The 17391-nt window shown below is 48.0% G+C and overlaps 1 protein-coding gene across 1 annotated transcript in view; it reads left to right on the top strand.

Annotated features, from left to right (window-relative positions):
- CRKL (CRK like proto-oncogene, adaptor protein) overlaps window positions 1-10316 on the top strand; it is a 38088-nt gene extending 27772 nt beyond the window's left edge. Inside the window, exon 3 of the mRNA XM_082697740.1 lies at window positions 6676-10316. Coding sequence (XP_082553866.1) covers window positions 6676-6810 — 135 coding nt within the window. The 3' untranslated portion in view covers window positions 6811-10316. The remainder of the gene's footprint in view (window positions 1-6675) is intronic.
- The last annotated feature ends 7075 nt before the right edge of the window (window positions 10317-17391 follow it).

The raw sequence follows: 17391 nt of genomic DNA, 5'->3' as shown, positions 1-17391 counted from the left end.
GCCGATTGAGGGGAACCAGATCTGCGCAGGCTCCATCCCATGACCCATGAAATCATGACCTGAACTGAGATGAAGAGTCCCGACGCCCAACCAACTGAGCCACCCAGGCGCCGCCCATTTCATTATTTTAAAAATAAAGACAGAGGCAGTATGTTTTCTTAGATGAAAGGGAGATAAGGAAGGAATTGTACGGTGGAGGGAAAGGCCAGACAGTGAAGTACCTCATCTTATCAGCTTCATTGAGCTCCAGACATGAGACAGCAGGTTCCTGCACTGAAAGGCTCAAAGAGGCCAAGGGTCTAGAACAGGTGAACTGAAGAGTTTGAGGAAATTGAGAGATGTGGCCCTTATGCAGGGGTCTAGATTGTAGCATCCTAGTAGCTCCTGCTTGCAGGTTTTTCTCTTCCCGCTGAGCAGACCTGATTTTAATTTGCATGTTCACTCTTACTGTATCTTATGTTTGTACTTAAACATTACTACTTTTTAACGGAATAAGATTGGTTGTAAGCCATTTTTCCAGGTTTCCATCAACTTCAGCTTTCAGCTGTGTGATTTCTACAAAGTCTGTACTATAACTCAAGGTTCTTTATTCACATTAGAAATTCCCTTATAAACAGATCTGAAAATTTTCATTATTAGAAACAAGTAACATAATTAGGGTTTTCCTGTTTTGTGATTTCTGTAAGGTAGAAGAAGAATATTTAAGTTATACTTAACTCCTTGGGTTTGCCTGGGTAGCTCAGCCAGTTAACTCTTTTGATTTTGATTTTTTGATTTCCACTCGGGTCATGATCTCAGGGTTGTGAGGTAGAGCCCTGTGCCAGGCTCTGCATGGATGTGGAGCCTGCTTAAGAGTCTCTCTCCCTCTCCTTCTGCCCAACCACTCCCATGCGTGCGCGCGCTCTCTCTCTCTCTCTCTCTCAAAAAAAAAAAAATAATAATAAAACTAATTCCTTGGTCCACTTTATAGAACATGAAATTTTTCATAATTATCAAAAACATTTGTATGATTTTTCCCAGATAGGAATAAAAAAGACATTCTCTTTCTACTATCTATAAATGAAAATATTATGACTTGGAGAAAGAGCAGTACTTGGACTCCAAGCACTAATTATCTGTAAACAACCTATATTTCAAAAGTCTTTAATATGTCCCAAATATATTAAAACTCAATTCTTACTATTAAATCTGTTAATTCTCTCCCTCTAATTGTTAATTCCTTTTAAGACAACACCAGAGAAAATGTGTTTTTTTTTTCTTGTTTTTTTTTTTTTTAAGATTTTATTTATTCATTTGACAGAGATCACAAGCAGGCAAACAGGCAGGCAGAGAGAGGGAGAGGAGGAAGCAGGCTCCCTCCCTGCAGAGCAGAGAGCCCGATGTGGGACTCGATCCCAGGACCCTGAGATCATGACCTGAGCCGAAGGCAGCGGCTTAACCCACTGAGCCACCCAGGCGCCTGAGAAAATGTATTTTTAGTTGTAATTTTTTTCCACTGGGTATTTTACAAATTTTTATTAACTTTATTTTTAATGCAGATCTCAAAAATAGAATTCTCAGTCTTTACCTTTAAATTTTAATTGTTTGGAACACTTGGGTGGCTCAGTCCATTAAGCATCTGCCTTTGGCTCAGGTCATGATCCCAGGGTTCTGGGATCAGTCCTGCATCGGGCGCCTTGCTCTGTGAGGAGACTGCTTCTCCCTCTGCCTGCTACTCCCCCCTGTTTTGTGCACACTCCCCTCTATCTCTCTGACAAATAAAATCTTTTTTAAAAATAAAAAAAAAATGATAATTTTAATTGTTCAACCAACTGCAGTGTTTCAGTTGAACCTGTGACATAAATTTGAAAATAATTACAATAATGTAATCTGTAAATACGTGAGTTGCTTTTTACACACTCTCTCCTTTACATATCTAGTATTTGGCATTTTATTTTTGTCTCAGAACTTCTCATCATATGAAGTCTAATTCTTGAGCACGTGGCTGGCTTATTTTGTGGAAGTGCAACTCTTGGTCTTGGGGTCATGAGTTCAAGCCCTACACTGGACCTAGAGCTTACTTTAAAAAATAAAAATTTTTAAGAATCGAATTTTTTTAGGAATATATTTATTTGTTTGAGAGAGTTGGATGCGAACGTGAGCGGGAGGGGGGCACACAGAGGGAGAAAGAGAAGAATTTGAAGCAGGTTCTGTGCTAAGCGTGGAGCCTGACATGGGGCTCAATGTCATGACCCCAGGATCACAACCTGAGCTGGGTCAAGAGTCAGGTGCTTAACAGACTGATCCACCTAGGCGCCCTAGAATCTTAATTCTTACTTACCAGGTTAACTTTTATTTTTTTTAAGATTTTATTTATTTGACAGGGAGAGAGAGATCACAAGTAGGCAGAGAGACAGGCGGGTTGGGGTGGGGGGAACGGGCTTCCCGCTGAGCAGAGAGCCCGATGTGGGGCTCTGAGTACCCTGAGACCATGACCTGAGCTGAAGGCAGAGGCTTAACCCACTGAGCCACCCAGGTGCCCATCAGATTAACTCTTTATAAGCCATCCTACCACTGAGTTGAATTAATGGTGCTCCTAAATAATAGAGTTTGAGTCAGAATTTAGGCAGGAACTTAGGGCAATTTGTTTTTTCTTATTTATACTGTGTTCTAATCAGGGAGCCTTATTTTCTCATTTTACCAAGTATTAAGGCTGGTTTCCACAAGGTGAGAAGTTTCATTTGTTAATAGTGCTGTTTTCCACCTAAATGTGGTGACTGCATTTTTCTCAGTAGGTTTGGAGAATCACAAGTAAAATGGTAAAATAAAAAACTGGAGGATGGAGAGGTAGACAACTCAGAGCAGCCAGTCTGGGTTCACAAGGGGGAATGTTGTGAAGATAGAGCATGAAAAACAGTGGCTGTCTTGGTGAGCAGAGACTGAGAGCGGGAGGTCGAGAGGTCCCAGGCACAGTTGGGCATGCTGCCTTTGCACTATGCAAGGTGGCAGGGACACAGATGGCCAGGATTGGATGCTGCTGGCTTTTACCTCTGCTTTATAGTGAACCAGCAGCCTGTGACATTGGAGAGCTCCAGACTGTAGATCTGTTATCCCAGCCTGCCTTGTAGGAGGGATCCTTGGGGATCGAGAGGTGGTAACATCTCTGAAGAAGGTCTGCAGGTAAAAACCTCTGTGAAAACAGGTCCCGACTCCTGCTATCCATTGAATTGGAAACCAGGTCTGTGTAGCATACTCCACAGGGGCATGTTTCCTTCTCTGTCCTCTTTGGACCTTCCCACTGGCTCTAAGCAGCGTGAACCACTTTCATATTGGTATGTGGTTACATCAGAACAAAATCACAAAGTTTACAAACTTGGAAGACATTGACAAAACCTTAAGCTGTCTGCTTCCCAGTGGCCTGTGTAGAGAGGCACTCAGTCATCTAAGCAACATATCTCCAAACCTCCCTATAAAGGGACTTCTTTTTTGGTGCTGTCTTCACCTCAGGTGTCAGGATCCTGGAGTCCTGGGATCAAGCCCCACATTGGGCTCCCTGCTCTTCGTAGAGTCTGCTTCTCCCTCTGCCCCTCACCCCACTCTCATGCTCGCTCGCTCTCACTCTCTCTGAGATAAATAACATCTAAAAAAAAAAAAAAAGAAGAAAGAAATGGGTGATCTTGGGGTGCCTGGATGGCACAGTTGGTTAAGCATCCAGCCCTGTGTTAGGCTCTGTGCTCAGTGTGGAGTCTGCTTCAGATTCTCTCTCTGTGTCCTGCACTCTCTCTCTCAAATAAATAAAATGTTGAAAGAAAGAAATGGCTATCCTCTGTTTGGGCCATGGTCTCAATAAGTGTTGAAGTCTGGAGTTTGGGTCTCTGAAGTTTTTCTCATCTTAGGCACCTTACTCCCCCCTCCCCCCCAAGATATATTTATTTTAGAGAAAACATATGCTGGAGGAGGGGCAGAGGGAGAGAGGATAAAAGCAGATTCCCTAATGAGTGGGAAGCCTGACACGGGGGCTCGATGACCTGAGCTGAAACCAAGAGTCAGACACCCTCTGCTCCCCCCCCCCCCCCAAACCAATTGAGCTGCCCAGGAGCCCCTTTTGTTTTTTTCTTTGGCTTTCTGTTTCTTGTTTACTTCTGTTTTATAGACCGTATCATCAGGTTTTAGAGTTTCTGCTCGTTCTAGCCATTTTTTTTTTTTTAGATTTTATTTACTTGACAGACAGAGATCACAAGTAGGCAGAGAGGCAGGCAGAGAGAGAGGAAGGGAAGCAGGCTCCCTGCCCAGCAGAGAGCCCGATGCGGGACCTGGGCCAAAGGCAGAGGCTTCAATCCACTGAGCTACCCAGGCACCCCACATGCTAGCCTCATGCCATCTTACATACTAATTCAAATGAATTAGTTCATACATAGCCTCCCTTCTCTGGGTTCTCCTCAGAAAACATACCTCCTTTTCTCACAAGGCAGTGGCTCACCTAGTAACCAAGAGAGGCAAATAGGGCTCCATGGTTGGCTTTAGAGCCCAGAGCTGTGTACAGGTAGACTTATAAAGCTGCCTTGTCATCTCTGGGATCTGTGGTCATTCCAGGCCAGCAGTCAGCTTGCTGGACCAGTAGCTAGCTTGCTTTGTTTGTTTGTTTGTAAGATTTTATTTGAGAAAGGGAGAGTGAGAGAGCACAAGTGGGGTGAAGGGCAGAGGGAGTAATAGACTCACCACTGAGCAAGGAGCCCAACGCAGGGCTGATCCTGAGACTCCCAAGATCATGATGTGAGCCAAATGCAGACACTTAACCAGCTGAGCCACCCAGGTGCCCCAAGGACAGTAGCTTTAGCAGAAAGAAGACCCTTTATTTCCAAATGAGATAATGTGTGAAACCTAGTTGTCAGATTAAACATTTTTTATAAGTACAAATGTATTTTTTAGTTGAGATTTATAAGAAATAGCTAGAAAGGCAATTGGGACAGTTGACAGAATGGGAAGGAAAAAACTGGAAATAACATGAATGACAGATGCAGTCTGCTATCCACTTCAGCATCCAGCTTATTTCTGAATGTGTTTTGTTGCAAGTAATGATAGGTCTCTTTTAGCCTTTTTAGCCTTTACCTTGTCATCTGGGGAGTCTTCAGTCAGACACATGGCACAGGCAGCTTCATCCCAAGGAAGATGTGCATGGAAAGCAGCTGGGGCAGCACGGTTTAATGTAGCAGTAGAGCATTCCCATGTACTGTCTTCTCTTATAACTTTATAAAATACAGGCTTAAGTTGAAATCCCAATCAGACATTTGTTGGGCCCTGAAAACACCTCTCTAAAGCTCTGTGGGTCTGCAGAACAATTTGAAAACCACTTCCAAAACAGAATTCCTGCCTTCCCTTTGATGAGTTGAGCAGCCCCTAACCGGTGCCTGTCCTCTGACAATAACTAGGATTTCTTTCACCCTGCAGTTTAAAGTCCTAAAAAGATGCTCAGGCCTGGGCTTCCTTCCCCTGTGATGGCCCCATAGAGAGGCCAGGGAATGAACAACTCAGGGAGACATTATTGCTGCTGGGCATTGGGGGAGATGGCATGGTGAGTGAGGTCTTGGTGACAGCAGTTCCACCCCCATGTAAATTGGGGTGGAGATAGATTTTCAAATTTTTTTAAGATTTTTTTTTTTTTTTTAAGATTTTATTTATTTATTTGTCAGAGAGAGAGCGAGAGTGAGCACAGGCAGGGTGGAAGGCAGAGTCAGAGGGAGAGGGAGAAGCAGGCTCCCTGTGGAGCAAGGAGCCCGATGTGGGACTCGATCCCAGGACACTGGGATCATGACCTGAGCCGAAGGCAGCTGCTTAACCAACTGAGCCACCCAGGCGTCCCTCAAATTTTTTTTTTTAAAGATTTTATTTATTTATTTGAGAATGAGAGAGAGCACAGGAGTGGGGTGCAGGACGGTGAGGGTGGAGGGAGAAGCAGACTCTCTACTGAGCCCGGAGCCTGACGTGGGACTCTGTCCTGGGACTCCAGGATCATGACCCGAGCTGAAGGCAGGCACTTAACCGTGTGAGCCACCCAGGTGCCCCTAGTTTTGTGGGGTGGTTTTTTTTTTTTTTTTTTTTTTACACTTTTTTGTGCGATTTCACTTTCACCATTCTCAGAGTTGTGTTCATTTCTTTCCTGTTGGAGTTAGTGACCAATATAGGGAGGAAAAAAAGGCTGCTTTTGTGCTCAGAAGCTGCTTCATTTAATACACATTCTCAGGGGTGCCTGGGTGACTCAGTCGGTTGGGCCGCTGCCTTCGGGTCATGATCCTGGAATCCTGGGATCGAGTACTGTATCTGGCTCTTTGCTCGGCGGGGAACCTGCTGCTTTCTCCGCCTCTGCCTGCCTGCCACTCTTCCTGCTTGTGTTTTCTCTCTCTCTCTCTCTGACAAATAAATAAATAAAACCTTTTTTTTTTTTTTTTAAATACACACTCTCACCAGCTGTGAACAACACTAGGCTTATTGGTAGCACCTTGTGTCTTTGGCACTGCTTGATTTTGGTTTGAGCACTGAAAAAAATAAATCCTTAAAGAAATCTGTAGGTTCCTTTGGATAGAACAGTGGGTATGGCTTAAAGTAAGCCTTTCAATAAATAAATAAGATAAAGTAAACTTTTTTTTTTTTAGTTTGCAGAGAAAATGCTGACTTTGTCTTCTTTCTCCATCCTTACAGGTTGGTGACATTGTGAAAGTCACAAGGATGAATATAAATGGCCAGTGGGAAGGCGAAGTGAACGGGCGCAAAGGGCTCTTCCCCTTTACACATGTCAAAATCATTGACCCTCAAAACCCTGATGAAAACGAGTGATTGCTGTTGCCTGTTTTCTGCTGCTTCCTTGTTCTGCCTGTCATAGTCTCCTTTGAAGTGGGAAAGCATTCTCTCTCATAGGCAAGTTACACTGCATTGCCGATGTCCAGCTTTCTGCAGAGTGGCGGTCTCTCATACACATTTGGAATGCACACAGTGGCTGCCTCGGCATTTGTATCATAGTTGTATTGTCAAAGAGTAGCAGATTTTAGAGTTCTTTTGGATCATAAACTGGAAATACTGGTGGAAGCACACAAGTGGAGAGAAGTTGACAAGGAAGGGGTCTGTCTTCTCATCACTGCCCTGTTTGTTCTTGTGACTGATTCTGTCCCGTTCACCAAATGGAGCTTGAGGCCGTGGTGAGGTGTTGCCGTCGCTGTTCCACAAAGCAGTGGCTCAGGCACCACTTTGTTTTTCCTTTGAAGAACAGAGCAAATGAACCTTAAAGAAGAGGGAATTCTGTCCTAAACTCCCCAAATCTGGCTCCTTTTTTTTCCTTTTTGGTTTGGTTTTGGAAGACTTAATTAGACTTGTGTGTTCTGAACAGGTTTTTAAGTAGCAGGTTGGATTTTTGTGATATTGTAAGGAATGACACGTGCCTCTGAGCTTCCAAACTGAAGCTGCTGTAACTAAAGGAATATGAAAACAAACAAAAACACCAGCCCTTGGTTGCCAGTTGTACCTGTTTTGCCATATAGCAAACAACACACAGAAAAATCAGTCGTAGTGTGCCAAGCTTGTGTGCGTGGCCTCTTGGATTACGTTGTCCTCAAAAGCATCAGAGTGGGGGGTGATTTGGGGAAAGCTTTGCTTACCTTGTTGGCCGTGACGACAGGAGCAATGGGGGGAAGCACATGGCCAGTTTTCTGTACAGCTTTTTAGTGAATACACCCCTTTAAGGTATAGGAATTAAGTTTCTTTAAAAAGGTTGTTCATAGAATCATTGAATTCATTAATGAAACTTTAAATTCTTCTCACTGAGGCCCACTCCTCACTGCCGCAGCCCACGCTCACAAGGCTGCCAGAGAAAGATGGTGCTGCTAATACTGGTTCCCCGGTCTCTGTATCCGTGATGCTCCGAGGTAGAGAAAATGCAGACTCTGGAAATTGACTCATGCATTTGATGTCTAAAATTTTAGTGACTACGAGAACCATTAACCATTTAGCAATTTGATGTTAACATTTCCTTGTTAGCTAAAAGAGGGCTGTTCATACAAGCCAGCTTGGTACAAAGGTGTGGCTGATCCCTTGTCTGGTGCACATAGCAGTTTAGGATTTTGGAACCTTCATGCAATTCAGTCTGCTCTCCCTTCTAGAAATTGTTGAAGACAGGCCTCAGCTCAGAATGAATACAGCAGACCTAGAAATGTAGCAGCCATCTAATGAGTGATTGCATCGTTTGCTGAGCGTCTGCTCTAACCATGGCCCTGTCTCCCAGAGGTCTTGGGTTTTGAGTTAGAGTGATGTATATTTTTGTGGTGACAGAACCAGCAGAGCAACCATTTTTTTCAATCTCTTTAAATCAGTATTCCATTAGGCAGGTAACTACCGTATTAAAGAATCTTGAAAGTGTTTCTGTGACAAAGTTAATAATCAGTTGAGAAAAATATCACTGTGGCTGCCTGTCTGTGGTTTTCCTGGGAAAAATGCAGTCTGCTCTCCCTAATCAGTGAGCACTGTGGCCACCTCTTGCTCTGAAGGTGCTGCCTCTCCATTGTAGTTGCCTCTTATTCTGAGTTCAGGCCCAGCCCAGCTTCCACCGCGAGTGGCACATGCATGGTGGCATCCCTGCTGTCCACCTGGACACAGCGCTCACCTTGCAGCTGGTGACCCGGTACTGAGGGGGCCGGCCAGCAGAAGGTGGAGTTTGTGCCTTGCTCAAAGAGGACACAAACCTTAAGACTTTTTAAAACCAAGTTTAACTGAGGGGCTTGGCACGTTTTGGTGACAGTAGTTGGTTTGGAGTACAAGAAATGTATGGGCATTTTGGGAAGGACGATTTCCCTTCATCCATGTCTGTGGACCCATAGCAAGACCCACCTCACATGGACCACTTCAGAATCCGAGCACCTGCAAACCTACTTTGACTTCATAATAGCCTGCTTGTCACTCAGCCCGTGTGCATGTCTCCAGGGCTGCCCAGGAGATTGGGAGCCCAAAATAAGGTGAGCCTTGAGTTCTGAACTCTTGGGATATGTGCCAAAAGTAGTACCTTTTTGACTTAGGACCTTACTAGTTTTTTTTATCAGGCAGGGAGATTCTCTTCATCACACTAAATATACAAGAAAAAAAAAAAAAATCCTCGCCTCAGCTTCGTGCCTGGGTTCCCCAGTGATTGGGAAAGACTTCCTGTTTCAGAAAGTGATGCGAAATCTTTCAGAGGAGCTGCCTTTGCTCCTTGGTTGGTCTCCTTTAAGGATTGTTCATTATTGCTAATTGTTCTGGTCTACTGTGTGTCACTTAAGAAAATACTTGGATGTTAAATTAACTCACTTGGGAACTGAACAAATTATGAACTCTAGGGCATTGGTGGTTTAACTCAAAACTTATTTATCCTGAGAAGGACCTCCCAACACAGGAGTCATCCTTGTCATTTCTTTGTGGTGTGGTACCACCTGATGGCACGGTGGAAGAGGAGCACGTGTCCACAAGCTGCCATTTGACAACTTTGGTCACCCGGACAAGACACCTTCTGTGCTCACTGTTGGAAAACGGAAAGAGGGGAAAGACAGCTGCTCCCTCCTTGGAGCTCAAGGATCCCTGGCTCCGTGCTGACTTTCTTTTACAGCTGTTTACAGACAAGACAGGCCAAAGCAGACGGCCACTGCTCTTGTAATGTTTGCTCAGAGGAATATTACCATTTTATTTTTGAAAAGGGATGATGTGTTTTTGTGCCAGGTGTTTATAATTTAATCCTTTAATATTATGTTCATTAACCTCTTAAAATGAGTGACTTTTTGATTGTTTTAACACAGTACCTAAGACTAATGCTTTCTGTGGACACCACTGAGCTCTGCCTCAAACTCCACCCTCTGGGACCAGAGACCTCTGTCCCTGGTTAACTGCTATCAGTGTGGAAACTGAGCTGGTTGTATATTCTAAAGGAGTAGAAGGACAGTTCCCTGAGACAGGGTCGTTGTCTCTGCAGGAGGAACAGTGGCCTTGCTTCTAGACGGTCTTCACTGTGTGTTTTAAAATGACAACAACAACACAAAACTTTTGACCTGTAACTTAAAGATCATAAACTTCAGGCAATAATATTTTCTGTGTAAGCTTTTAAAATTATTTTTGGGGATCATAGCTTGTTTTATTTTGTGCTATAAAATTAACAGTATTAAATGACTTATATTCTTAGAACATCGAGTGTCTTTTCTTAACAGATTAGTGCCTTTTTATTTTTGTATTCATTTTACGTTACTGGTCCCGGCATCAGAACCCTTGTTTCCTTGGCCTGTTTGTACATTGTCTCAATAAAACTTGCATCAGCCGGTGGTGGCAGCGGCGGCTTTGGTGTTTCGGTGTCTCCTCAGTGCTGCCTGCAGGCTCCTCAGTTCACATCAGCCTCCCAAACAGTTAAATACCTGGTGAATGCCTGTGAAACACACAAACAGCTGGTAATTCCTCCGGGGATGCTGCATCTTGCATTGGTGCACTGGCCCTTCCCCACAGTTGGGGCCCCCCTGCAGAAGAGTGTGCAGGTGCAGTGGGTGCTGTGGGGTCCTGGTGCTCAGTCTTGGCCTTTGGAAGACAGAATGGTAGTTTCCACGCTTTACACCACCAAGGAAAACCTGGGTGTTTTCCCTTCATGCACCTGTCTCTGAAGGCCCCTGTTAAATACTTGTTCAGCACAAGCTACCCCAGGTGAATGGTTTTGAGTGAAAGTCCTGGAAAACAAGCAGCCTCATCACAAGTTAGGGGCATGATACCTGCTTAACTTTTTACATTATTTTCTGTTCCTGTCTGTATATTGCCTTCCCCCTGAACTCCAGGGACTTGCAGGTAGACAGCTGGGGGGCGGGGGCAACACATTTTTCCTGACATCCGCCTCAGCCAGAGCCCCATTCCCATGCATATTTCTGTGTGTGTATTGAGAGGTCCACATTTCCTTGTAGTGAAACCTCTGACAAGGAGTTTCAGGAAGTGACACCAATCCATAAGTATATAGAACTATGCTGCTAAAGTGTACTCTCTGGCTCCTACTTTCAAGATTCTGCAGAATTTCAGGGACACCTGGGTGGCTCAGTTGGTTAAGCAGCTGCCTTCGGCTCAGGTCATGATCCCAGCGTCCTGGGATCGAGTCCCACATCGGGCTCCTTGCTCAGCAGGGAGCCTGCTTCTCCCTCTGCCTCTGCCTGCCATTCTGTCTGCCTGTGCTCGCTCTCTCCCTCTCTCTCTGATAAATAAAATCTTTAAAAGAAAAAAAAATTCTGCAGAATTTCAAAAGAAAAGTTTGTCTTGAAATACCAAAACTTAAGCCATTCTAGAAGAAACTGTGCCCTAGAAGCAGCCACTTTTGAAGAATACTTTGTTTGAAAAGGTGCATTTTGATCAGCAGTACCAGCTGGGTACCTCCGTTGCAGGGAAACCCTTGGAAATGGGGCCAGGTGTGGGGGCTAACCCTCCACATTTTTGCTAGTCTAGCCTGCATGCAGGCCGACAAGAGGCCACTGCCCAGATCTTGAAACCTCAGGAAACAGCAAAAACTGGGCTCTGCACACAGTCTCCTCCCTGGCTCCTGTTGGGAGGCCCTTCTTTTGTCTAGTCATGGACCCTCACCCCCAGCTCCCTGTCAAGACCTGACCTTGGGATACCTGGGTGGCTCCGTCATTAGGTGTCTGCCTTTGGCTCAGGTCATGATCCCAGCGTCCTGGGATTGAGCCCCAAGTGGGGCTCCCCTGCTTCTCTCTCTCCCACTCCTGCTTGTGTTCCACTGTCACTGTCTCTATCTGTAACAAATAAAATCTTAAAACAAAAAAAGACCTGACCCTGCTCTTGCAGTCTACATACACCCCTGGTTTCCCCGGTCTTGGCAACCTGAGCTGATACACAGAGGGGATCCCTATCCTGCAGACGTGGTGAGGATGGCTCCCAACAATGGGAGCCACTGTGGAGCCCCGGGCACGTTCAGGTTCGGGAAGCCTTCCTGACTGCCTGAGAGAAGGGAAATAAGCGTAATACGGGGCAAGGGAGCAGCTCGGGCGGCTGGAGCGGGCCTGCCTTTGTCTTTGCCTGTGATCCCTTGCTGATCTGAGACCAGCCCTTCCTAGATCCTTCTGGTTTTATCAACACCGCTGGCCCTCCACCCGCGCTACAGAGTGGAGACCTCGGGGATCCCATCCTAGATTCTAATTTCATGGGTCTGGAGGCCAGGGTTTCTTCTTCTTCTTTTTTTTTAAAGTTCTCCAGGAGTTCTGTTACGCAGTCAAGTTTGAGAACTGCTTGTGCCAGTGAACCCCTCACTCCTGGGCTTCCGGCTCTCAGAAGTTCCAGGCCAAGTTGCTGTGGTCTATCTTGACTGCCTGTGATAGGAACGAGGCTTGAGTCCGCCGGGGCGCGGACCCGAGTGGGCAGGAGTACTGCGGGTCTGTGAGCACTCCCCTTCCCTCCTCTATGGGGATGACCCGGGGGTGGAGGGCCCCGAGCACCGTCCAGCAGTGCGCAGGCGCGGCCGCCACACGCCTGGAACTAGAAGGCGTCCTCGGTGCCAGGCCCGGCTGCCCCCCAGCCCGGACACCTAGACCCCAGTCCATCGCCTCGCTGGCCGGTTCTGGGACCACTACCGCCTTACACCCGGCCCCACTGCTCCCCACGCCGGGCTGCTGCCGTTGGTCCCCAGGGCAGGCGGACCATCACACGGGTTAGGGATGGAGAGAGGGAGGACCCCGCGCGGGGTGAAGTTGGAGGACCTAGAGCTCTGGATTCCCCGGAGGCTCCCTCTCGCTCAGGTCCCAGAAACGGTTTGCCCCTTCCCAGACGTTGTCCAGAACGCATGGCTCCCCGGTGAGCCGGGTGAGCCCTCCCTCTGCGGGGCCCCGACGGCTGCCGAGCTAGCTGGCTGCGGGGTTCGGGCGCCGGTCCGGGGCTTCCTGGCGAGGCCGAGGCTCGCGTGGGGTGGCGGGCTGGAGGTGGGTAGACGGGCGTGAGGCTCGATGGCCGTCAGCGCTGCCCATTTCCGGACGGCTCCCAGTGCTCCTGGCCTCTGGGCCCTAACAGGTAACCTGTGTCTTGGCGGCCCGGGAGCGGAGGAGTGGGACCGCAGCGTCTCAGCACCCTGGTTGCGGAAGTGGGGGCGGGCACTCGCGAAGGAGGGCGGGCTGGGGGCGTGGCCAAGGTGGTGCGCGGGCGGGACAGCCAACACCACCAGCCCGAGAGAGCCCCGCGGAACCTGCCGCGTAGGCTAAGGGTGTGAGGAAGTGGCTCGGGGAAGGGGCAAGGGGGGACGGCTCTCTGAGTGGCGCCAGGAGCTACCCAGCAGCCAAGGCCTGGAAGGAGGGAGAGAAGGAGTGCTGTGTCCAGTAACTGCGTGGAGGACGGGCACCAAGAGGAGGGGAGACCTGGGCAGGGGTACACCTGATCCAGTGAGCAGAGGAAAGGGACGCAAGTCCCAGTGCCAGCCCTTCGGGAATGGTGGTTTGCAGCCCACCTGAGCTCCCCACAACAGCTCCAAGAGTTTGGGGAATTCCCCTATGGCATCAGGGTTGGAGGAAGAACATCCGTAAGACGCAGCATTCAAAAGACAGGTATCTGATGAAATGTATCCTTCCACTGTCCATTCCACTCTCCAGCATCTCTCTGTTTCCAGTTTATTATATATTATATACATTTCCACAGTTATTCTGTAACATACAAGCATACTGAAATACCCCTGTACATATCCTTTCTAAATGTTTTCTCTACACCAAGGTAGCATGGATCACTTACTGTTGTGCACCTCGCTTTATTTCCCCAATCTGTTTTCAAGATTTTCGTGAATGCGTGTGTGGAGGTTTTATTCTTTTTCACCAATCTATAGTACTCCATGATATGGCTGAACCACCCACTCATTCAACAGTCCACTAGTGATGGACATGTAGGTCCTTTCCAAGGTGGTCAGATGCATTAAAATGAGCTGCTCCAAGTGGAATCGTCAGATCAAAGGCTCTGGGCATTTGCAATTTTGAAAAGTGTTGCCAAACTGCCCTCTGTAGGGAGTGCCTTAATTTACACTTTTGCCAGCAACAGATAAGAAAATATTTATAACATTTGTACAAATGCTCTGAAGACACCCTTTGTGACTGAACAATGTTCCTTCATGTGGCTGAGGGAGCTTAAACTAGCACATTTGTCTTGAGGGTGTGGAAGTTGTTGCCAATCTTCTGATGAGAGAAAACCCTCTGGTCTAAGGGCCCACCTTCCAGCCCTCTGCTGACTCTGGCCCAGTCCTTACTCCAGGTGTCTCCTGACTTCCTGGTCCATCTGCCTCATTCCAGTCCAATAACAGTCCTAGTTGCTGGTATGGTGACAAAAGACCCTGTGATGAAAATCTCTCACCCAACTCCTCTTTGGGCCCATAACATACCTCTGTGCTATGCTCCTCCCCAGAACTCAGCACTCACATCAGACTGGACTGGCCCATTCTGAATTCCGTGGAGTTTGCCATCTCACCTCCTTGCCTTTGCTTGGACATTCCTTCTGCCTGGATGCCCTTGTTCTCTCTGGTGAACTCCTAAGGACCTGTCTGTCCTCAGTCCTTGCCACCTCCTAGGAAAACCCTTCTGAACCTCCCTCCCTCCATGAAGACTGGAAGTAGAACTGGTTACCCCACAACCTGGGAACAGGTCAGTGTAGCAAGATAGGGGCTGAAGAAGTCAGTAGGCAACTGGAGCTGACTGTAGAGACAGAGAACCCAGAAGGTGCTGGGAACATAGGGTTCAGACACGGTTTGTGTAGACCGAATCGGGCTGGGGGAGGCTGGGCTGCAGTAGCCAGAGCAAGTCAGGAATGAGGCTAGGGTGCAAGGTTTGGCCCAGGTTCCTCAACCTAAGGATCCTCCAACTTCTGCTTCCATGTGATTGAATCACTGTGCAGCTGTGGGCACAGCTGTCCTCAGCTTTGGTGTTGGCTGTGCTGTATCCGCACCCCCCCCTCCAGTATTTCCTGGGAATCAGTTAAACTCGGGTCTCAGGATCTGAAAATCTATTTAAATCTGGCAGGGAAGAGGGCTCTACTGTCTCAGCAGCTGCCCTCAGAATCCCAAAGCTCCCAGAGGCCCAGCTGGCCCTCAGACTGGCCTCCAGGGGGCGCCAGTGTCAATCCCAATGTTAAGCATTGAGCCTGTGTCACTTTCATCATCGCACACACCCTGGAATCCAGACCCTAGGCTGAGGGGGAATGGGGAACAGGGGAAACTGACAGAAGGGGGCAGAGGAAAGGAGAACAGAGACAAGCTTGGGCAGGGATCTCTCCCTCTCTCTTACACACACATACACACACCAACCTCCTCAAACCTTGGCAACCCCCTTCCTTGCCTTTGGGGTGTCTGTTGGGTCTAGGGGTCTCTCAGCCACCCCAAGTCACCTCACTACATCTCAACCTAGGGCTTGATTTCCCTCTTCACTATCAGCCCTGTGGGTATTCTCCAGATCAGATGTTTTTGCCTTGTCAGAATCATCTTTGGGGCAAGATCAGGACCTCAGACTGTCCAAGGCTCAGAGGCCTCCTGAATCTCCCTAAGTCCTCTTGTTCATATGCACCACCCCCAAATTTGAGGGCCTCTATGAGGCAGCACTCCTTTTTTTTCCCTTTTATTTTAAAAATCTTCTTTTAGGGGCGCCTGGGTGGCTCAGTGGGTTAAAGCCTCTGCCTTTGTCTCAGGTCATGATCCCAGGGTCCTGGGATGGAGCCCCGCATCAGGCTCTCTGCTCAGTGGGGAGCCTGCTTCCTCCTCTCTCTCTGCCTGCCTCTCTGTCTACTTGTGATCTCTGTCTGTCAAATAAATAAATAAAATCTTTTAAAAAAATAAATAAAATAAAATCTTCTTTTAACTTTCAAGAAAAATTACTTGAGAGAGAGAGTGAGCACAAGCAGGGGGAACAGCAGGCAGAGGGAGAAGCAGGCTCCCTGCTGAACAAGGAGTCCCATGCATGACTCAATCCCAGGACCCTGGGATCATGACCTGAGCTGAAGGTAGCCACTTAACCAGCTGAGCCACCCAGGCGTCCCCAAGGCAGCACTCCTCGCCTACCTTAGGTATTAGCATTTGCTCTCTGATGATCTTGCAGTTTCTGCCCCACTACAGGGCAGCTGGAGTCTCGAGCCCAATCTCTCATGCCAAGTGTGCCACAGTGGGCTTGCCCCATGTCAGGGCAGCACTTGCCCCATGTCAGGGCATATCCCCAGCTTGTTGGCTTTTGCACAGCCCCCACATTGACCTGTTCCCCAATCTCATCTCTGGCACCCCACACTTAGCAGCCCCCTACCCCATATCCTGAGCGTCCTCTATTTCCTATGGTTCTGCATGGTGACCTGGCAACCTCCTCGGGACGGCACTGTAGTCACCCCACTTTTCTGGGGAACCTGGGCACAGGGGTTCACTGATGCAGATGGGTCCCTGAGCAGGACTCAAACTCTGCCCTGGAGACTATGGGGCCTTGGCCAGGCCTGGCAGGCCTCTCCCCTCCCACTGCTACCCTTCCACTGGTAAGCCCAGCATAGCCTAGCCAGCCTGCCAGGATTCAAGTCTCTGTTTTGCCACTCACCAGCTGGTAGCCTTGGGGGAGTTCCTAACCTCTCGAAACCTCAGTTTTCCCAACTGTCAAATGGAGACGATGCACAGAGAAACTTCCTTCTTAAGCAGTTGTGAAGAAAGGAAATAAATGTGTGTGAAGCCAGAGCCATGGCACTATCTGCCTGGCTAGGGGGCTGGAGCTGCAAGGTCAGCAAGTGTGTGGAATGGGGCCTGGTTTTGGAGGCCAAGGGCACCAGGCCCCATACACCATCTGTCCACTGATGGGGCCTCTCCTGTGGCAGTGACCACAGTCACACTGTGGAAACCAAACACATGGCCACAGAGGGATGGTCTGAGCAGAACCACTCGTCCCCTTCAAAGTCTGGGCCCCACACCCACCTGCAGAGGAGTGACCCATGCAGACCCTGGTCCTGCCCCTGGGTAAGACTCTGCCTTCTGAAGTCGTACACCTGTAAGATGGGGGGTAGTTGTGCTTGTCCCTCTGGGCAGGGTGGGTGATAAGGACTTTCTCTGAAGGCTGGACCTGCCTGGTGCAGGTGACTGTCACTGCTGTCTTTTTTGTCATCCTTACAGGAGAGCAAGGCCCAGAAAGGGGAGAAGTGGCCCAAAACAGAAGCCAACAGGAGCCGCCAAAGGGGCGCTAATAGGACAGAGTTGGTGGGCCCTGATGTGTTTGTTTAATTACAGATGTGACACAGCTTCCCTGAAAAGTGTCTTTCATTCATTTCCTACATAGTCACTGAGTCCCGGTTTGCCACAGGTATAAGCTCTACCTGAACAGAGCGCAAAGATTGGGAAGGTCAGGACAGTGATACTAGAGGTAACTAGAATCCAGAATTTCTGTGCCCGATCAC

Source organism: Mustela nivalis, assembly GCF_964662115.1.
Source record: "Mustela nivalis genome assembly, chromosome: 14".
Lineage (NCBI taxonomy): Eukaryota > Metazoa > Chordata > Mammalia > Carnivora > Mustelidae > Mustela > Mustela nivalis.
The sequence above is the reverse complement of the archived record's forward strand: the minus strand, read 5'-3'. Positions and strand labels throughout refer to the sequence as shown.